The sequence below is a fragment of the Oryza sativa genome, chromosome 11 (assembly GCF_034140825.1).
Source record: "Oryza sativa Japonica Group chromosome 11, ASM3414082v1".
In the NCBI taxonomy this organism is placed as follows: domain Eukaryota; kingdom Viridiplantae; phylum Streptophyta; class Magnoliopsida; order Poales; family Poaceae; genus Oryza; species Oryza sativa.
Genome location: NC_089045.1, coordinates 6,362,561 through 6,381,622, shown reverse-complemented (window position 1 = coordinate 6,381,622; position 19,062 = coordinate 6,362,561). Strand labels below are relative to the sequence as shown.

Below are 19,062 nucleotides of genomic sequence, written 5' to 3'. Positions count from 1 at the left end.
ACTTATGTGTACTAGCTTCTAAATTATGTAGAGTAGTAAATTTCGTAAAACTACAAATTTAATCATAAATGAAAACTTCTATATTTCTTTGCAACCAAAAAGGAATAAAAAGAACGAAGGAACAAAAATACTTTATGAGTAGAGTTTTTTTTTATATATAGATGTTCTTAGTGATTTAAAAGCCAATGCTAAAAACAAAACTATGATGAAAAACCTTAAAATCAACTTCAAAAGTAAGCTTCAAAATCTACATTTTTGTTACAGCTGATAAGCTAATTAGCTATGGGGCTATCATAACACACCAAACTACGTATGTTTGAGGTAATTCTGGCAAGCATAAAAAGAATCTCGAGGTACAACTGGATTTATGGTAAAATTATGCACAAGCTACAAAGTTTCAATCAACTGCATCGTTTTTGCCTTTTCTAACTCGTTTGATCATTTGTCTTTTCTAGAGATATTTGTGCAAATAGAAAACATACAAGGCACGCTGAAAGGAATTTTTATAATATATCTAGTGGTACTTTTTCACTCTACTTAACTAATTAAGTAATTGAATAAAAATTGTTGGTCCAAGTTTGAGAAAAAAATCAATGATGCCATATAGTATTTGAAACCAAAGGAAGAACTATTGAACAACTCACACATATTATGTACCCCTCCGTATTTTAATGTATGACGCCATTGACTTTTTAACCAACGTTTGACCATTCGTCTTATTCAAATTTTTTATGCAAATACAAAAATACTTATGTCATGCTTAAAGAACATTTGATGATAAATCAAGTCACAATAAAATAAATGATAATTACATAAATTTTTTGAATAAGACGAAAGGTCAAACGTTTGTTAAAAAGACAACGGCGTCATACATTAAAATACGAAGAGAGAAGAGATATGCAAATTCGAAGACAACGTTTCTCAAGAAGCTGAATTGGATTTTATCTGGACATGTCCACCTTACTTGTGAAGGTTGTCTCCGGATGTCTCTCTGTATCAACTTTATGATATATTCCTCCATGCGTATTTGATCATCAAACGTGAATAGAGTCTATTCAATAGACAGAACAATCCAAGCATTCTCTTTGTGTAGCATCATGAAAAAAAAATTAATTGAATTATTGTCATTCTCATATCATGTATGTTTATCCAATCCAGCCGTGCATGTGCTCCAAAACTTAAGGAGCTCTGATTATTTTATATATAGCATGCATGCTTGCACCCTTTGTACTTGTCAAAAATAAAATAAATGAATCGCCCACCAAAGATTTAGTGAAACATAAGTTGGATTAATTATATATATATTGACCACAAGTAATTTCATAATTCAGTCCCCAAATATCACTTCCCTATTTCACTGGGTTTTTTTAAAAAATTTGTGAAACCCCTAATTCTGATCAAGAAACTCAATATTTTATATATCTTGAGGCACATGGAAAGAGGTGCAGTCTATACTTACATACACATATAATTATTGTCATGAGCATGCACTAATTGCAACTGGGAACCCCTAATCAGCTGCTGATAACGATGATTATACGGTATCTTTTAGCTATCATGAAAGACATCACATAAGAACTCGTTAAAGCTTGTGAGACAAGCTCTACAATATAATGAGATACCCAGAACCAATTTCCAAGTGAAAAACAAATAATTCAGCTTAGCTAGAAAAGGGCCACACTAAAAATAAGATAGTACATATTAAGCATGTACCAGCTGGCTGTCTGGCCACTTTTAAGCTAAGCTGGAGGCAGTCAAGAGAGAGATTAATTAGTGAGAGGCTATATTCACGAGGCGACATGCGTACAAGAACAAGATGATGGCGATGATCCACTTTGTTTTCTTTTCTGGCCATCTTTTGCAAACTTTTTTTCCCCTACTTTTTCTTCCTTTTCTTTTATCCGGGCCGGCCCTCTTTCTTGCCTGCATTACCTTTCGTAATGTGTTACAGATCCTAAGGACAAAAGCTGAGCAATTGAGCCGTGCATTAGGGTAAGAAAAAAAGGCTTAAAGCAGGGAAATTATGCCAGCCGAGGTTAGCTTTTGTGTGTAAATCTGTGTGTTTATATGTAGTAATTGCACATGCATGCTAACTCTGCTCTGCATGTTTGGTTATACTCCACGTACATAGGAATATGGGACTGACTGGGTTAGGTCAATTCTATATGTGTGCTCCTATGTAACAAATTATTACTAGATCACATTGTTGACTTTTTGTCACAAGTATGATCATTCGTCTTATATATTCAAAAATTTTACGCAAGTTGTGAGTTGTTTTATCAATTAAAATACTTTAAATATGATTTATATCTTATACATTTGCACAATTTTTTTAATAAGACGATTAGTTAAACATGTATTTAAAGGTCAACGTCATCCTCTATTAAAAAACGGAGGGAGTATAAGCACTTCAGGGTTTTTTATTGGTATTAAGAAGAGGTGAAACTAAATAGAGGATAATTGTGTGATTGGTTGAAATGATAAAGTGGATGAAGGAATTAAATGAGAGATGGTTATAATTAGTTGAGATGAGACACAGATAGAAAAATTGTATATTTTTGGATAAATTTTGAACGTCGGTAACTATATTATAATATTGAGGGGTACCACTAAAGTACTCTAGTTGTACTTAAAACGCATTTTTTACACTATGAATAAAAAAATAAAGAAAAATGCTCAATTGAGAAAACACAAGATTGTCGTGCGGCTCACAAACACACCATGTTTGACAAACGCCAAGTTTATGTAACACATTTCTTTGCACCTTAAAATAAAGTGAATGACTCACTTAAACAATTTACTACAAAAACAAGCAACTAAATTATACTCATCTTACAAGTTACAGTACAATGGTACATTCACTATGGAGAAACCATCTTTACTGGATTGGCCAAAAACCACAATAGTCTTAGTTTGAATAGAAACCGAGACTAAAGATGGTTTTTGTCCCGGTTTAAAACTCTATCAGCACTGGATGATCTTTAGTCCCGATTCATTTACTATCAGAGGCTGTCAGGGGGGCGGTGATCTTTAGTCCCGGTTGGTGTTACCAATCGGGACTAAAGATTTTAGTCCCACCAACCAGTACTAAAAATCAATGTACCGTATATAATCCCTTGGACTTATCCTCCCAAACTCCTCATCTTCCTATTCCTGCTCTCTCTCTCTCTCTCTCTTATCCTTTTCTTTAATTTTTCTCTTCTCTCTCTTGTGCCGATCTTATCCTCTCCTTCTTCCTTTTGCTGCAGATCAAGGAGCAAGCGAGGCCGGTGGAGGGCCACGGCGGCCTGCGCACATCGGAGTCGGGAAGGCAGGCGGCCGGGCTAGGGAGGCAGTGGCCTCGCCCTCCCCTCCGCCAGATTCGGCGGGAGGGGCGGCGGCGGAGGAGCAACGGTGGCCAGACAGGAGGAAGATTTTTTTTTAAGGATTTGTGATGTATTTGATCTGTGTGTGATGTGAATATGTGATTTTTTTTTTAGAATTTGTGATGTAATTTTTTTAAGAATTTGTGATGTATTTAGATATGATCGATTTGGGGATTTGGAGATGATTCCTTTTGTTCTGTGATGATCAATTTGGGGATTTCATGATTTGGAGATAATTTGGGGATGTAGTGAAATCAATATTCAAAGTTAAAAACAATGAAAAAAAGAAAAAAAAACTACCAATCGGACCTACCCTGGCTTCATTTGTAGTCCCGATTTGTAACACCAACCGGGACTTAAAAATAGATTTTTAATCCCGGTTATTTCACTAGGGGTTATGAACCGGCATTAAAGATGGGTTGTGCAGTAGTGATTTTACTCTTACTTTAATTATTTGAACAATATATGGATCAATTGGTAGCTAATGATCCATTTCATCCCTGGTTGTACCATATATGCCGAGGACTATGCTCTGCCTCTTCTTTTGAATCGAGCACATGTTTGGCGTCCTAATTCACTAATTTAGGCACAAGACAGGTACTCATAAACATGCTCAATAAGAACTCAGAGTAATGAAAATACTCCTTGTGCAATTTCGTTGTGCATTGAACATTTGAACATATGCAGTGTACGTAGATCTCCATCAATCTTGAATCCTATTTATCATTGAGTGGTACTGGTGCATTTCTTCTTAATTAAGAGAAAAAAATACTTAATTTCTTGTGGCTATTACAAAATGAAGCTCAAAGTTTTATCAAGAACAATTGCTATATACAATATAGCCGAAAAGATGGCATCAAAAACTCAAATAGGAGCAACACACATGCAGCCAAGAAGTTATAAATCCAGCTACAAATTCTAAGGTTGATACACCCATACACAGGAGGACCTGCAAGGCTGCACCTCAGCAACAGTGCATATAATAAACTTCTGAATTTCTAACTGAACGATTCAATTCCATCAGAATCCACTGCAGCTTAGCAGCTAGCTCCGGCATGTGAGAGCTAAGCAGAATTGAACCTGTGATGTGTCTTGAGGCATCAAGGTATGGAACAGCCAAGGGGGACCCACCAGACATACAGGGGAAAAGAGAAAGATTAAAGGCAATGTTGGCATCATGAGGTTGTTTAAATCCAGTGTAGAGGGTAGCCCAGGGGCAGCCCCATGCAGACAGAAAAGGCATTCTAGGGCCAGCACCATCCTCACAAGGTTTTCTATTGCACAGTCAAATAGTTTCACCGAACATTGCGAGTATTTATTTTCATGGCTTGAGAAGGCTCGAGTTATTTAAATTCCATACTATCTCCGTTCCAAAGTATAATAACTTATGGATCTATAGTTGAATATAAATATGTTCAGACTTATAGCCAAAATATTATAGGAGGGAGGTAGTACAATGCAAGGTTAGCTTAGAAAAAAAATCATAAGCATGAAAAATCAGGCTAGTACTTATGAGCACGTATCAGTTATAAAATCATCGACGTTTTGTTCGTTAATCCATTCATAACAGAATTACATCATATTAAACCATAATCATATTTCACAACTTGGACGCACCATATATTCTATTCTAGACAACAACCTTACGGTGGCCAATATTGTAGCCATTACCAATTTACCACCACCACCACCACGATCACGACCGCCCGCGACCATCATCGCCTTCGCAACCCCACCCATGGCTGCCAAAGAACCCCGAGGGAGGGGGGGGGAGCTTTTGCCCCGTGCAAATCTACTGTCCCTCTTTCCCCAAAGGCGCACCTCTGCTCCCTCTCGTTTGCCCGGGGATGGAAGAAGAGAAAAATGAAGGTCACCTCACCTCACCAAGCTAACCGATCATGGCCGGCTTGACTCACTGACCCCATCCATGGCAATTCTTTCCCTGTTTCATGGCAGCCTTGCACTGCAGTCTGCACACTCTTGCCCCCACAAACCTATCCTCTCCCCTTTTCTTTCTCTAGATCAGATCAGATTTCAAGATCCGTGTTGGTGATGGCATTATGCCATTATGCATGGGCACAAATCAAGGCTGCAATGATAGCCGGGAAAACATGGGATGGGGAATTTAAAGCAGGCAGCAGCCAGCAGGGGATTGAATTCAGTAGAGCGAAAAATGCAGGCTTGCAGAGAGCATCAGTGCAGGAATTCGGAAGTGAAGTGAAGTGAAGTTCAGAGTTGAAGGAATGAATGAATGGATGGACAGACAGGCTGGATGTATGTATATTGTATGCATGCTTACTGCAAACCTGAATGATGATGATGATGGCATTGCAAGAACGCTTGGAGAACGGTCAGGTTTGCTTCGATTATCCCATCACATTGCTTCAAAAGAAAAATCAGGAGTGAAGCAAAACAGAGTAAGCTTCAGCCTCCAGAGAGAGCAAGAAAGCTGGGTCACCAGGAATTTTTCAGAGATGTGTAATGTGCTTCAGATTCAGAGATTGTTGTAACATCTCAAATTATTTATGCAATTCAGGGAAAATAGAAGAGGAAGTAGAGTAAATAAATACTGTAGTTCTTTCAAACAGATTTGAATAAGTATGTCTTGAAATGAGAGTGGCTGGCAACATTTCAGAAGGAACTTTGCCTGGACTTGTGAACCTGAGGAGGTGAAATGCAAGTCCTGGTTCCAATGAAAGCACTCATGGACCCCCTCACATATCGGGCCTGTTCACTTTAATGTCATTTTCAACCTTATCAAATTTTGGTAAAGTTGCCAAAAAAAGTGGCTACATTTAGTTTGCTGTCAAATTTTAGTAATTATATAAGAAATCCTGCCAAAATTTTGTCAAGTTGCCAAAATTTTGGCAACTATATGAGCAGGGTAAAATTGAATGAAAAAAAAAACGAATATTTCCATTTTCTCTACAGGGAAAGAGCTGATAATTTATCTTATATGGAGCTAAATTGAAGCAACCAACAAACTAATTTAAGAAGTATAATCATGAGCATAACTAAGGGCAGGCAGACAATTTGTTTCTGTAAGGAAGACATCAGGGGAAAAAACAAAGGTCACATTAACGACTGGTGAGTGGTGACAGTTCTTGGCTTCTTGCCATATGCAAATATAGCAGTAAAATGTTTTTTTTCTAAAGAGAACACCTCAATATATAGAGGATTGTTAAACTCAATTGAAGCTTTGGTCTGCACGCATGGCACATGCCTAACATATATAGAGGATTGTTAAACTCAATTGAAGTTTTGGTCTGCACACATGGCACATGCCTAACAGGACCTTGGTATGCAATACATGCCTACAATCGGAACTAGCATTACTAGTCATGAAAGTTTGTATAAAGAAACATCACGAAATATATTAGTCAAATCAAGGTGCCATTTCTCTGAGTTAAGAAAACATCTGGATAAAAATTTTAACTAAGGATAGACAATTTGTTTGTGTAAAGGAAACATCAACAATGCACATGCCTAATTTTACTTCCAAGCAGCAAATTAACGTATCCATAATGGCAAATTTTACTTCCAGGCAGCATATTAATGTATCCATAATGGCAGGCAGCAAATTAATGTATCCATAATATGGCTAATTTTACTGCAGCAAATTAATGTATCCATAATGGCATGCACACGACGGCAACTCGCGACTAAGTTTGCAATGGCATGCACGACGGCAACTCGCGCGACTAAGTTTGCAAACCTTTTAACAGGCAGGTTACAGGCAAGTTGCTCTTCTCGCCGTACAAATTGCAATACTCACTCAGACTCAGGTAGTAATTTTTTGTACTACTAATCGACTAGACAAAGGATGAATGGAATTAAGAATCAGTATTCAAGCAACGGTATATCCAATAAGTTCTACGAGTATGTACGTATGTGAAAATGCAAATCAACTTGAATGTAAGACATAAAATAATCAATAGAAAATGCACAATTAATAAACGAGACAAACGAACCAAAATGGGCATATCACTACATTATGAGATGTAAAGACGCAGGCGAGTTTATGAATTAATAAAGCTTCACAATCCAACTGAGATATAGCTTTGGGATAACGATATGTAGCAAAAATTCAAACAAGGTACTGATGATATGCAAAACCTCCATATCAAGCTGGCCTACAGAAGGAACTATTACAGAAAAATAGATCATCCTGAAGACAACCAATTCTTAAAACATGAGTTCTAGCATGCAAAATTAGACTAGCTAAAGCAAAATCTCTCAAGTTCCATTCAGCAAGAGGCATCTAGGCGGAAGCTTGAATGGTCTCAGCCAGAAACGCCTTCCCAGGGGCACGCTTCGCAAGACGACCATGAGAACCAAGCAGCTGGACAAAAGCCGAAAGAAACAATATTAGGACGTGATATCTATTGACATTATCAACTGACAATAAGATATAAAAAAACAATTGAATCATTGACCATCATAGGAAGGTAGTCCAAATTCTACTGTATATTGTGGCTGGCACAGAATGGTACAAAACTAATGAGGGAACTGATATAAACAGCAGTAACATGTAACTAAACCAACAACCAAAGTACAAATGAATCCACTCATAAATATTTTTTTACCTGAGCATTGACACCATCAGACATAATTCTGCCCTCAGCCTTCAACTTGACGTACTCCTCACGGGTGAACTTGGTGAAGCCCCTGCAAAGAGTCCAAAAAAAATGCCTCAACAAAAATCTTAATCCAGAATTTCAAAAAGGCAATTAACATCAGGTTCAACAGCTGCACATACCACTTCCTGCTGTGGATGATCTTTTGCCGGCCAGGGAACTTGAACTTGGCACGGCGGAGTGCCTCTTCAGCATGTTTAGCATTGCTCTCCTTGCAACGAACAGAAAGAAGAACCTGACCAATGTCCACGCGAGCACAGGTACCCTGAGGCTTCCCAAAAGCACCCCTCATTCCAGTTTGGAGCCTATCAGCCCCAGCACACGAGAGCATCTTGTTGATACGAAGGACATGGAACGGGTGGACCCTGACCCTTAGGTGGAAGGCATCCTTTCCTGCATTCTTGGTCATGTACTTGTTGCAAGCAATGCGGGCAGCCTCAAGAGCTTCACTGGAGACATTCTCCTTCTCCCAACTCACCAAGTGCACACAGTAGGGGAACTCATCCACGCCCTTCTTCTTCATGCCAACATCATAGATCCTGATCTTGGGGTCAGGGACACCACGGCAGTACCTTGACTTGGGGTACGGCTTGTTCTTGATCTGGCGGTAGCACCTAGCAGGCCCTGGTAAGAGAACAGCAGTGCACAAGTTAGAATAACACAACTCACATGTGGTTCATTCAAGTATACAAACTCTAATTAACAAGATAATAGGTCTAAACTAGTGACCAGCATCCAAAGATGAAAATGAAAGATATTAAGTATCTCAGTATAATCTGAACAAGGCAATGTTTCTAGCTGAGGAAATCATGAGTACAGAATCAAAAAGAAAAGTGAAATTCAACAAATTGGCCAAAAAAGCTCAAGTAAAATGTGTATCTGCATCATACATCATAACCAGGCATATATGCATACATGACAATGATTGCATTATAATTTGAAATACATACAAAGGTAGCAAAGACAACAAAACAATCTTGACAATAGCAAAAACAAGAAAGAAACATGTGATGTTCGAGACAGATTCTCAGCAGATTACATTAAGTATGGAGTCAATGATGCAAATTAAGCTTCAAAGATAGTACCAAAAAGATTAAACCCTAAATAGCACATATGTGTATCACTAATAGATAATAAAAATCCTAGTTAGTCCATATCTCATCATAATTTTGAGATTGAGGGTGATTCACAACATGAAACATTCTTAGGAATGGGAATACACCGTAAATGAAAAGTATACACATGATGTACCGTAATATAAGCCACAGAATGACAATCAAACTACATGAACGTATGCCATAAACAAAATTCAACAGAAACCATTTATATCTAGTTTGTCAGATGTAAATCTACAATACTAGGACATGTAGCACCACAACAGATTGCCAAAATTACAAGATACTGTGGCATCCCAACAACGACCAATACTAACCTAACAAGTTTATGCATTACATGGCGCAACAAATCACACGCCACCAAACATATCTTCTAAGAAAGCAATCCTATACATGTATATTGCTGATCCTGCAGCTCTTACACGCCCTACATAACCGATTATAGACCAAATTTAACATGCTAAACTGAACAAACCCGGAGATTTCCCGATTACTCGCCTTATAACATTCACGAAAACAAGAAAAGTCAAACCGCCCACCGAGTCAACACCACCACGAGAAACAAATCCTACAATCCGCTCGATTACCCCGACCGAATTTCGCAAATCTCGCACCGAGGAGGCGCGCGCGCCACGGGATCTAAGACACGGACCTAGTTCACCGGAGCGAAACCCTAGCGCAGAGCCGAGCCAAGACACCGCGCAGCCGATCGAAGAGAGAGCAACCGTACGAGCGAGCGAGCGAGAGAGGGAGAGGGAGAGATGATGAAGGGATGTGAGAGATCGAGCGAGCGAGCGAGCTTACTTCTCCCCATGGCGGCGGCGGCGGAGGCGGAGCCCGGAGGGCGATGGAGGCGTCGGCGAGGGGAAACCTGAGGAATGGGGGCGCTAGGGTTGGAGGGGGTGAAGCTTAAATACTGCGGAGGGGGAGCAATAGGTGTGGCTGCCTGCGAAATGGGCCTGGGCTTCGGGCCGTATGGCCGCGTGGATATTGGGCCCAGTTCATAAGGCCCATAACCATAACAACGGTTCCTCAAAAAGGGCAATTCCGTAAAAGAGTGAGCTGGTAGTCCTCTTTCGCGAATGTCTAAAACTTGTTTTTTCGATGGTTTCTATCATGACGCAAGAGACGGTGAAATAAATTTTCTTGTATTGTGTACCAGTTAGTCAAATTTTCGTTGAAATGATTTTTATTGTTTTAAAAAAAGGGGGGGCATTCCTACTTTCAATATTTTCAGGGTGTTGCGCATTTGCATCAGGAATTTTGCTATGCTTCTTGCCTCCTTTCCCACCACCGTTACCAGTTGGATCCAAGACACATAAGCGATAAGCAGTAATAATACATTTTTTTAAGAGAATGGTTTTTTTTTAACTTAGAGACATACGGTGAAAAAGATAAACATCAATAACACATTTTTACCTTGTTTTAGAGAAGGGGTTTTTTTTTAACCTAACACATACGGTGAAAAAGATAAGTAGCAAATCACTTTTTTTAAGAGAAGGGTTTTTTATTTATTTTACCCGGTCTCTATATCCAACCGAATTTTTTTAAAGAAGGGGTTTTTTGTTTTACCCAGAGACATACGGTGAAAAAGATAAGCAGCAATAATACTTTTTCTGGAGAAGGGTATTTTTTTACCCGGCCTCTACATCCAACCGGATTTTTTAGAGAAGGTTTTTTTTTTACTCAGAGACATACGGTGAAAATGATAAGCAGCGATAACACTTTTTTAAGAGAAGTTTTTTTTTTTACCCAGAGACATACGGTGAAAAAGATAAGCAGTAATAACTTTTTTTTTTACCCGGCCTCTACATCCAACCGGATATATGTTTGCTCTCTAGCCTCCACTTCAAAAAATACATTTTCTTAACAGAAATTTTACTGCTTGCTTAGGTCATTTGTTGTAAGCTATTTGTTAAGATTATCTCTTAAAATACTTAATATATCCCAATATTCAAGTAAATGGTCCATTCAATAATCTAAATCAAATGGGATCTCGACTAGAGGTGGGAGTGAGATGGACATATGGGTGCGTACCGATTAACCCAATAGTTTTTTTTAAAGAAGACTTCATGTTTCCATTAACCCATGGACGCGGCAGAATCACTGGCGACCAAACCCTCAACACCCGGAGGTGCACTGTCCCAAAGGAGATCGGTGTTTTGGGGACTGTTACATCCGATCGATGCTATAGCATCAGCTAGCTTATTACTGTTGGAATTAATATTGGAATTAATAGATGGGCTAAGGCCTATTCGAAAATTAATTCTTTGAAATATCACAAAAACCCACCTCATGGGATAGCATGCATGTGGAGTTTAGTACTACCTTACTTATTCTAGGAGAGGGGGACCTCCTTAAAAGAGAAGATGCTCTCCTAGCCACTTAAAGCATGTGTGGTGGAGAGAAGAGGGGAAACACGCGCGCGCTCGCTCGCCTCGCCTGGCAGGCGGCGCGCGTGCACGACATACGCGTCGAATGGTCCGCAAAATTGGCTCCTCACCCTTGCGCAGTTGCAGCCTCCTTTTGCAGTTTTGGTTTGCTGCAGGAAATTCGGATTTGTTTTGTTTTGGAAACACTCCGAAAAATCCGGTGCGTGCAAACGGCGTGAAGTCCGGATAGGTTACGCCCGACTTATCCGGTTCGGTTTACGCGGGCGCCCTAATCAGGCGACCTATCTCTATATAAACCGAGCCGCCACCTTCACGCAACACACGCGAAATCAATCTAGGGTTTGCCTCCTACTCTGTACTGCGCCGTCGCTCGTAGACTACTCCATCCCGCTCGCCGGCGTGCACCAGTGATCGGGAGAGCAGGTCTCTGGAACCTCTGCCTTCGACGTCCTGCACCGGGAGAAGGCGGCAATAAGGTTTTTAGGAAGCGCTTCGCGCGACTGCTCCCTATTCGTCCGCGACGGCTCGCCTTCCTCTCCGCTCGCGTGCTTCACGCCTTCGTCGACGCTCGCAACCGCAAGTAGTTCATGCTGAGCAACCGGTCTTTCTACCACCTCGGTACGTGTTCGACATGTTGCGCATATTTGATCTGTTCATGTTTTACTGCTTAGTTTACATGTGTAGATCTAATGGTGCGTTTAATATAGTTTACATCTGCAATGTCATGATTTATTTATGGAATAAATTAAATCATTATGTGCTTATAATTTCAACAATCCAAAAACCTTATTATAGGCGCTGTGATTTTACTATGGCTGGTTTTGCCGATGCACTGAGGCTGGATAAATTCACCGGTGTGTAGTTTAAGAGATGGCAGATCAGGGTCACTCTGTGGCTGACGGCTATGAAATGCTTCTGGGTGAATACTGGCAAACCTGAAGGAATTCTTACTACTGATCAGCAGAAGCAATTCGAGTAAGCCACTACTCTCTTTGTGGAATGTATTCTTAGCGTTCTTGGCGATCGTCTGGTCGAGGTGTATATGCATATGACCGACGCTAAGGAGTTGTGGAATGCATTGAATACTAAATTCGGTTGTACTGATGCTAGCAATGATCTGTATATCATGGAGCAGTTTCATGACTACAAGATGGCTGACAACCGTTCTGTAGTCGAACAGGCTCATGAGATACAAACCATGGCTAAGGAACTCGAACTCCTTAAGTGTGTCTTACCCGATAAATTTGTAGCCGGGTGTATTATTGCGAAACTACCTCCATCATGGAGAAGTTTTAGTACTGCACTCAAACACAAGAGACAGGAATACTCCGTTGAGGGGTTGATAGCGTCTCTTGATGTTGAGGAGAAAGCTCGGGAAAAACACGCCGCGTCTAAGGGCGATGGTGGGCAGTCCAGTGCCAATATTTTGCACAGGCCCAGAACAAGAGCAAGGGGAAATACAAAGCTCAACAGACCACCAACTTCAAGAAGCAGAAGAAGAACAACAACAATCCTAACCAGGATGAGAGAACTTGCTTTGTGTGTAGGCAACCTGGTCATCTGGCTAGGAAGTGTCCACAGCGCAAGGGGATGAAGGCACCTGTAGGGCAGACTTCTAAGTCTGCTAATGTGACTATTGGCAACACTGGAGATAGAAGCGTGTATGGTAATTTACCTACTATTTTTTCAGTTAATCAGTCTACTAATTGGTGGGTTGATACTGGGGCCAATGTACATGTTTGTGCTGGCATCTCATTGTTTTCTTCTTATCAGGTCGCACGGGGTTCCACCGTCCTAATGGGGAATGGGTCACATGCTTCTTTTCATGGTGTTGGCACGGTAGATCTGAAGTTTACTTCGGAAAAGATCGTGCAGCTGAAGAACGTGCATCATGTCCCTTCAATCGACAGGAATCTTGTTAGTGGCTCTCGTCTGACTAGAGACGGATTTAAGTTGGTTTTTGAGTCTAATAAAGTAGTCGTGTCTAAACATGGATATTTTATTGGTAAAGGTTATGAGTGCGGAGGCATGTTCCGCTTTTCCCTTTCTGATTTATGCAATAAGTCTGTGAACCATATTTGTGGCAGTGTGGATGATGAGGCTAATGTTTGGCACTCATGTTTATGTCATATTAATTTTGGCTTGATGTCTCGGCTTTCCAGCATGTGTTTAATTCCTAAGTTTTCTATTGTCAAAGGTTCTAAGTGCCATAGTTGTGTGCAATCAAAGCAACCTCGCAAGCCTCACAAGGCTGTCGAGGAGAGAAACTTGGCACCACTAGAACTCCTACATTCAGATCTTTGTGAAATAAATGGGGTGTTGACGAAGGGTGGAAAACGATATTTCATGACGTTAATTGATGATGCTACTAGATTTTGCTATGTGTACTTGTTGAAAACGAAAGACGAGGCTCTAGATTATTTTAAAATTTAGATAGCAGAAGTTGAAAATCAACTTGACAGAAAGATAAAAAGGCTTAGGTCTGATCGTGGTGGAGAGTTTTTCTCAAACGAGTTTGACTTATTCTGTGAGGAACATGGCATCATACATGAGAGGACGCCTCCCTATTCTCCCGAGTCTAATGGGATTGCTGAAAGGAAGAACCGCACACTGACTGACTTGGTGAATGCCATATTGGACACCGCGGGACTACCTAAGGCATGGTGGGGGGAGTCATTGTTGACCTCGAATCATGTGTTAAACAGAGTTCCTAACAGAAATAAGGACAAAACACCATATGAGATATGGATTGGGAGAAAACCATCACTTTCTTATTTGCGCACATGGGGGTGCTTGGCGAAAGTCAATGTACCAATAACGAAGAAGCGCAAACTGGGACATAAGACTGTGGACTGTGTCTTTCTAGGGTATGCTCATTACATCACTGCCTATAGATTTTTAATACTTAAATCTGAGGTACCTGACATGCATGTTGGTACAATTATAGAGTCTCGTGATGCTACCTTCTTTAAGAGCTTTTTCCCAATGAAGGATACACATAGTAGTTCGAGCCAACCCTCTGAAGTAATTCCCAGTTCAATCACACCACCAGAACAAACTGAACATACACATGAACATGTCACTGAGGAGGATGTCAGTGAAGCTCCTCGAAGGAGTAAGAGACAAAGGACGGCTAAGTCCTTTGGTGATGATTTCACTGTGTACCTCGTGGATGACACTCCTAAGTCAATTTCAGAAGCATATGCATCTCCTGATGCAGACTACTGGAAGAAGGCTGTCCGTAATGAAATGGATTCCATTATCGCTAATGGTACTTGGGAGGTGACAGAGCGACCCTATGGGTGTAAACCTGTGGGGTGCAAATGGGTGTTCAAGAAGAAGCTTAGGCCTGACGATACTATTGAAAAGTACAAGGCTCGGCTTGTTGCTAAAGGCTATACTCAGAAAGAAGACGGAGATTTCTTTGACACTTACTCACCTGTTGCTAGATTGACCACAATTCATGTGCTACTTTCCCTAGCAGCCTCACATGGTCTTCTCGTTCATCAAATGGACATTAAGACAGCTTTTCTTAATGGAGAGCTGGATGAGGAGATCTATATGGATCAACCTGATGGGTTTGTAGTTGAAGGTCAAGAAGGCAAAGTGTGCAAATTGTTGAAGTCTTTGTATGGTCTGAAACAAGCTCCTAAGCAATGGCATGAGAAATTTGACAAAACATTGACATCTGCAGGCTTTGCAGTCAATGAGGCAGATAAATGTGTGTACTATCGCCATGGTGGGGGTGAGGGTGTTATTCTGTGCTTGTATGTTGATGACATACTGATATTTGGGACAAACCTTGAGGTGATAAATGAGGTTAAATCATTCTTGTCTCAAAATTTTGATATGAAGGATTTGGGAGTAGCTGATGTTATCTTAAACATTAAGCTAATTAGAGGTGAAAATGGGATTACACTCTTGCAGTCCCATTATGTGGAGAAGATGTTGAATCGCTTTGGCTACATTGATAGTAAGCCTTCTCCAACACCTTATGATCCTAGCTTGTTGCTTCGCAAGAACAAGAGAATTGCTAGGAATCAACTGGAATACTCCCAAATCATTGGCTCGCTGATGTACCTGGCTAGTGCAACTAGGCCTGATATCTCCTTTGCTGTGAGCAAGTTGAGCCGATTTACCTCTAATCCGGGAGATGATCATTGGCGTGCGCTTGAGCGAGTAATGCGCTATCTGAAAGGTACTATAGAATTGGGGCTTCACTATACTGGGTATCCTGCGGTATTGGAGGGTTATAGTGATTCTAACTGGATCTCTGATGTGGATGAGATCAAAGCCACTAGTGGATATGTCTTTACACTGGGTGGTGGTGCTGTTTCGTGGAGGTCTTGCAAACAGACCATTTTGACGAGGTCAACCATGGAAGCAGAACTGACGGCATTGGATACTGCTACTGATGAGGCAGAATGGCTGCGTGATCTATTAATGGATCTGCCTATTGTTGAAAAACCGGTGCTGGCTATCCTTATGAACTGTGACAATCAAACGGTAATTGTCAAAGTGAATAGTTCTAAGGATAATATAAAATCGTCTAGACATGTGAAAAGACGATTAAAGACTGTCAGGAAATTGAGAAAACTCCAGAGTTATAACGTTGGATTACATCCAAACAGCTAGAAACCTGGCAGATCCCTTCACGAAGGGACTATCACGAAATGTGATAGACAATGCATCGAAGGAGATGGGTTTAAGACCCATGTGAGTTATACTATGGTGGTAACCCAGTATATGTGATCGGAGATCCCGTGAATTAGAACCTGGGAAGAACAAACCATTAGTAAACTAGAGGAGAGTACCAATCTATACCCTCTCTAAGTGAAGATGCATGTACTCTCGTGAGCTGCAAGGCAGGTTAGCTATGCCTTAATGAGTTATATTGGCTTTAATTAGCGAAGATGCTGTCCTGCAGAGTATTCTTGAAAGAACTCACCTTTGTAAGCTTGATTGTTGGTCGCAGTCTATGGAGATTTTGGGTGAATCTTCTAGGAAGCTTACTAAAGACCTAGGAGTATGACTTATATGCTCCACCCGAGGGGTAGTCTACAGACGGTCTAGTACCAGATAAGACTCTGAGTGAAACTTGCTTGCACAAGACTTGCAATTCAAGGCGTAGTCCATTGTTCAAGTTGTGAGTAAGTGTAGCTTGGAGTTCTAGGTGGATGTTCAACCTTAATCGGTCTCCATCGAACCGCTGGTATATAAACAGTACATTGGAAAAGGCAAATCTCAGTGGGATTTTGAGATTTGGTGGGGGATTGTTGGAATTAATAGATGGGCTAAGGCCCATTCGAAGATTAATTCTTTGGGAAATCACAAAAGCCCACCTCATGGGATGGCATGCATGTGGAGTTTAGTACTACCTTGTTTATTCTAGGAGAGGGGGACCTCCTTAAAAGGGAGGATGCCCTCCTAGCCACTTGAAGCATGTGTGGTGGAGAGAAGAGGGGAAACACACGTGCGCGCTCGCTCGCCTGGCCTGACCTGGCAGGGCAGGCGGCGCGCGTGCATGACGTACGCGTCGAATGGTCCACAAAATTGGCTCATCACCCTTGCGCAGATGCAGCCTCCTTTTGCAGCTTTGTTTTGCTGCAGGAAATTCGGATTTGTTTTATTTTGGAAACACTCCGAAAAATCCGGTGCGTGCAAACGGCGTGGAGTCCGGATAGGTTACGCGCGACTTATCCGGTTCGGTTTACGCGGGCGCCCTGATCAGGCGACCTATCTCTATATAAACCGAGCAGCCACCTTCACGCAACACACGCGAAATCAATCTAGGGTTTGCCTCCTACTCTGTACTACACCGTCGCTCGTAGACTACTCCATCCCGCTCGCCGGCGTGCACCGGCGATCGGGAGAGCAGGTCTCCGGAACCTCTGCCTTCGACGTCCTGCACCGGGAGAAGGCGGCAATAAGGTTTTTGGGAAGCGCTTCGCGCGACTGCTCCCTGTTCGTCCGCGACGGCTCGCCTTCCTCTCCGCTCGTGTGCTTCGCGCCTTCGTCGACGCTCGCAACCGCGAGTAGTTCCTACCGAGCAACCGGTCTTTCCGCTATCTCGGTACTTGTTCGACATGTTGCGCATATTTGATATGTTCATGTTTTACTGCTTAGTTTACATGTGTAGATCTAATGGTGTGTTCAATTTAGTTTACATCTGTAATGTCATGATTTATTTATGAAATAAATTAAATCATTATGTGCCTATAATTTCAACAATTACAATCACGCGGGCAAAAAACTAAACTTGCAAGTACGAAAAGACGAGGCGATGATGTTCTTCACTTCAAACAGCAGAGTCCCCAACGGCGCCAACTGAAGATCTACTCCCTTCAGGGCCTGAATAAGCATCATAAATCAGACTCCAAATGAATGTGAGCCATGCCCAAACTAGCAGCAGCTTTTAGCCCCTTAACTCCCGCTAGCACTTCCGCGTGAAAGGCATCCTGGAGCCGTGACGAAAAACCTGCTCCTGCCTGTATTACTTGCGCTTCAGAATCCCTGATCACAAAACCCCAACCTCCCTTTTGTTCCTGTGGCTTGAAGGCTCCATCCACATTAATTTTCAGGACATTTCCTGTAGGTCTAGCCCATTTTCTATTTGATCTATCTGCTTGACCACTCCCCCATTGAGGCGCCAAATCCTTGAATTCATCTGCTTGTTTCTGTACGGAGAAAGCCAGGATACTAGCTCCCCTTCTTCCTTCACCCTCCCTGCGTCCGTTTCTCTCATTCCAACATGAGTACAGCAGAACAATGGCATGTATCCTTTGTTTTTCTTCCAGCTCCAGTATAGCCTGTAAAACTGCCAAAGCTGACTGCACCACTGCTAACTTGCATCTTACTTCTTCAAGGTTAAGGTCTCCCCATATGTGTTTGACCTCTTTGCATTTAAAAAAGAAATGGCTCCCGTCTTCATCCATCCGGTTACTGATCAAACATTTGGTATCAATATCCATTCCCCTTCTCTTGAGAGTCATCCGTAGGGCAATTGCGTCATGCCCCAATCGCCACATGAAGTGTTTCATCTTGTTCGGACAGTTAAGCTTCCAAAGTCTTTTCCATACTTGATCACTTTGTGCACCCCGCGACGAAGATGCAGGTGTCCTTCTACTGTTTCTTCTCTCCATTTCTTTCTGCACTTTGTAGGCAGATTTCACAGAAAAAAGAGGCCCCTTTTATCATAATGCCACCCCACTGCATCATCCCTGTCCACTTGAACCGGAATTGACAAAATGGCCTTGACATTTTCTTCACAGAAAGTTTGCCTAACCAGCATCTCATCCCAATCGCCCGTATAAGGATCTATCAATTCATTTACTCTTGTTAGCAGGTTCGTGCCCTTATTTGAAACAGTTTTCCTCGTCCAGTCTCTAGGGATCCAGGGATCATCCCAAATGCCGATGGAATTGCCATTGCCCACTCGCCAAATCATGACAGTCTTCAGAGTCTGCAGCCCTTTTAGTATGCTGCTCCATGTATATGACATGCCCGATCTTGGTTTAGCTTGCAGAATTGATCCAGATGGATAGTACTTGGC

The 19,062-nt window shown here is 41.5% G+C and overlaps 1 protein-coding gene across 1 annotated transcript; it reads right to left on the bottom strand.

The window, feature by feature from the left end:
* Positions 1–7,324: 7,324 nt before the first annotated feature.
* Positions 7,325–10,001, bottom strand: LOC4350098 (60S ribosomal protein L10-1-like). Its single transcript, NM_001404458.1, has 4 exons — positions 9,922–10,001; positions 8,125–8,626; positions 7,952–8,033; positions 7,325–7,707 (listed from the first exon to the last, which is right to left on the bottom strand). Exons 1-4 carry the CDS (start codon positions 9,929–9,931, stop codon positions 7,627–7,629), a joined length of 675 nt encoding a protein of 224 aa, NP_001391387.1. The 5' UTR covers positions 9,932–10,001; the 3' UTR covers positions 7,325–7,626.
* Between the last annotated feature and the right edge of the window lie 9,061 nt (positions 10,002–19,062).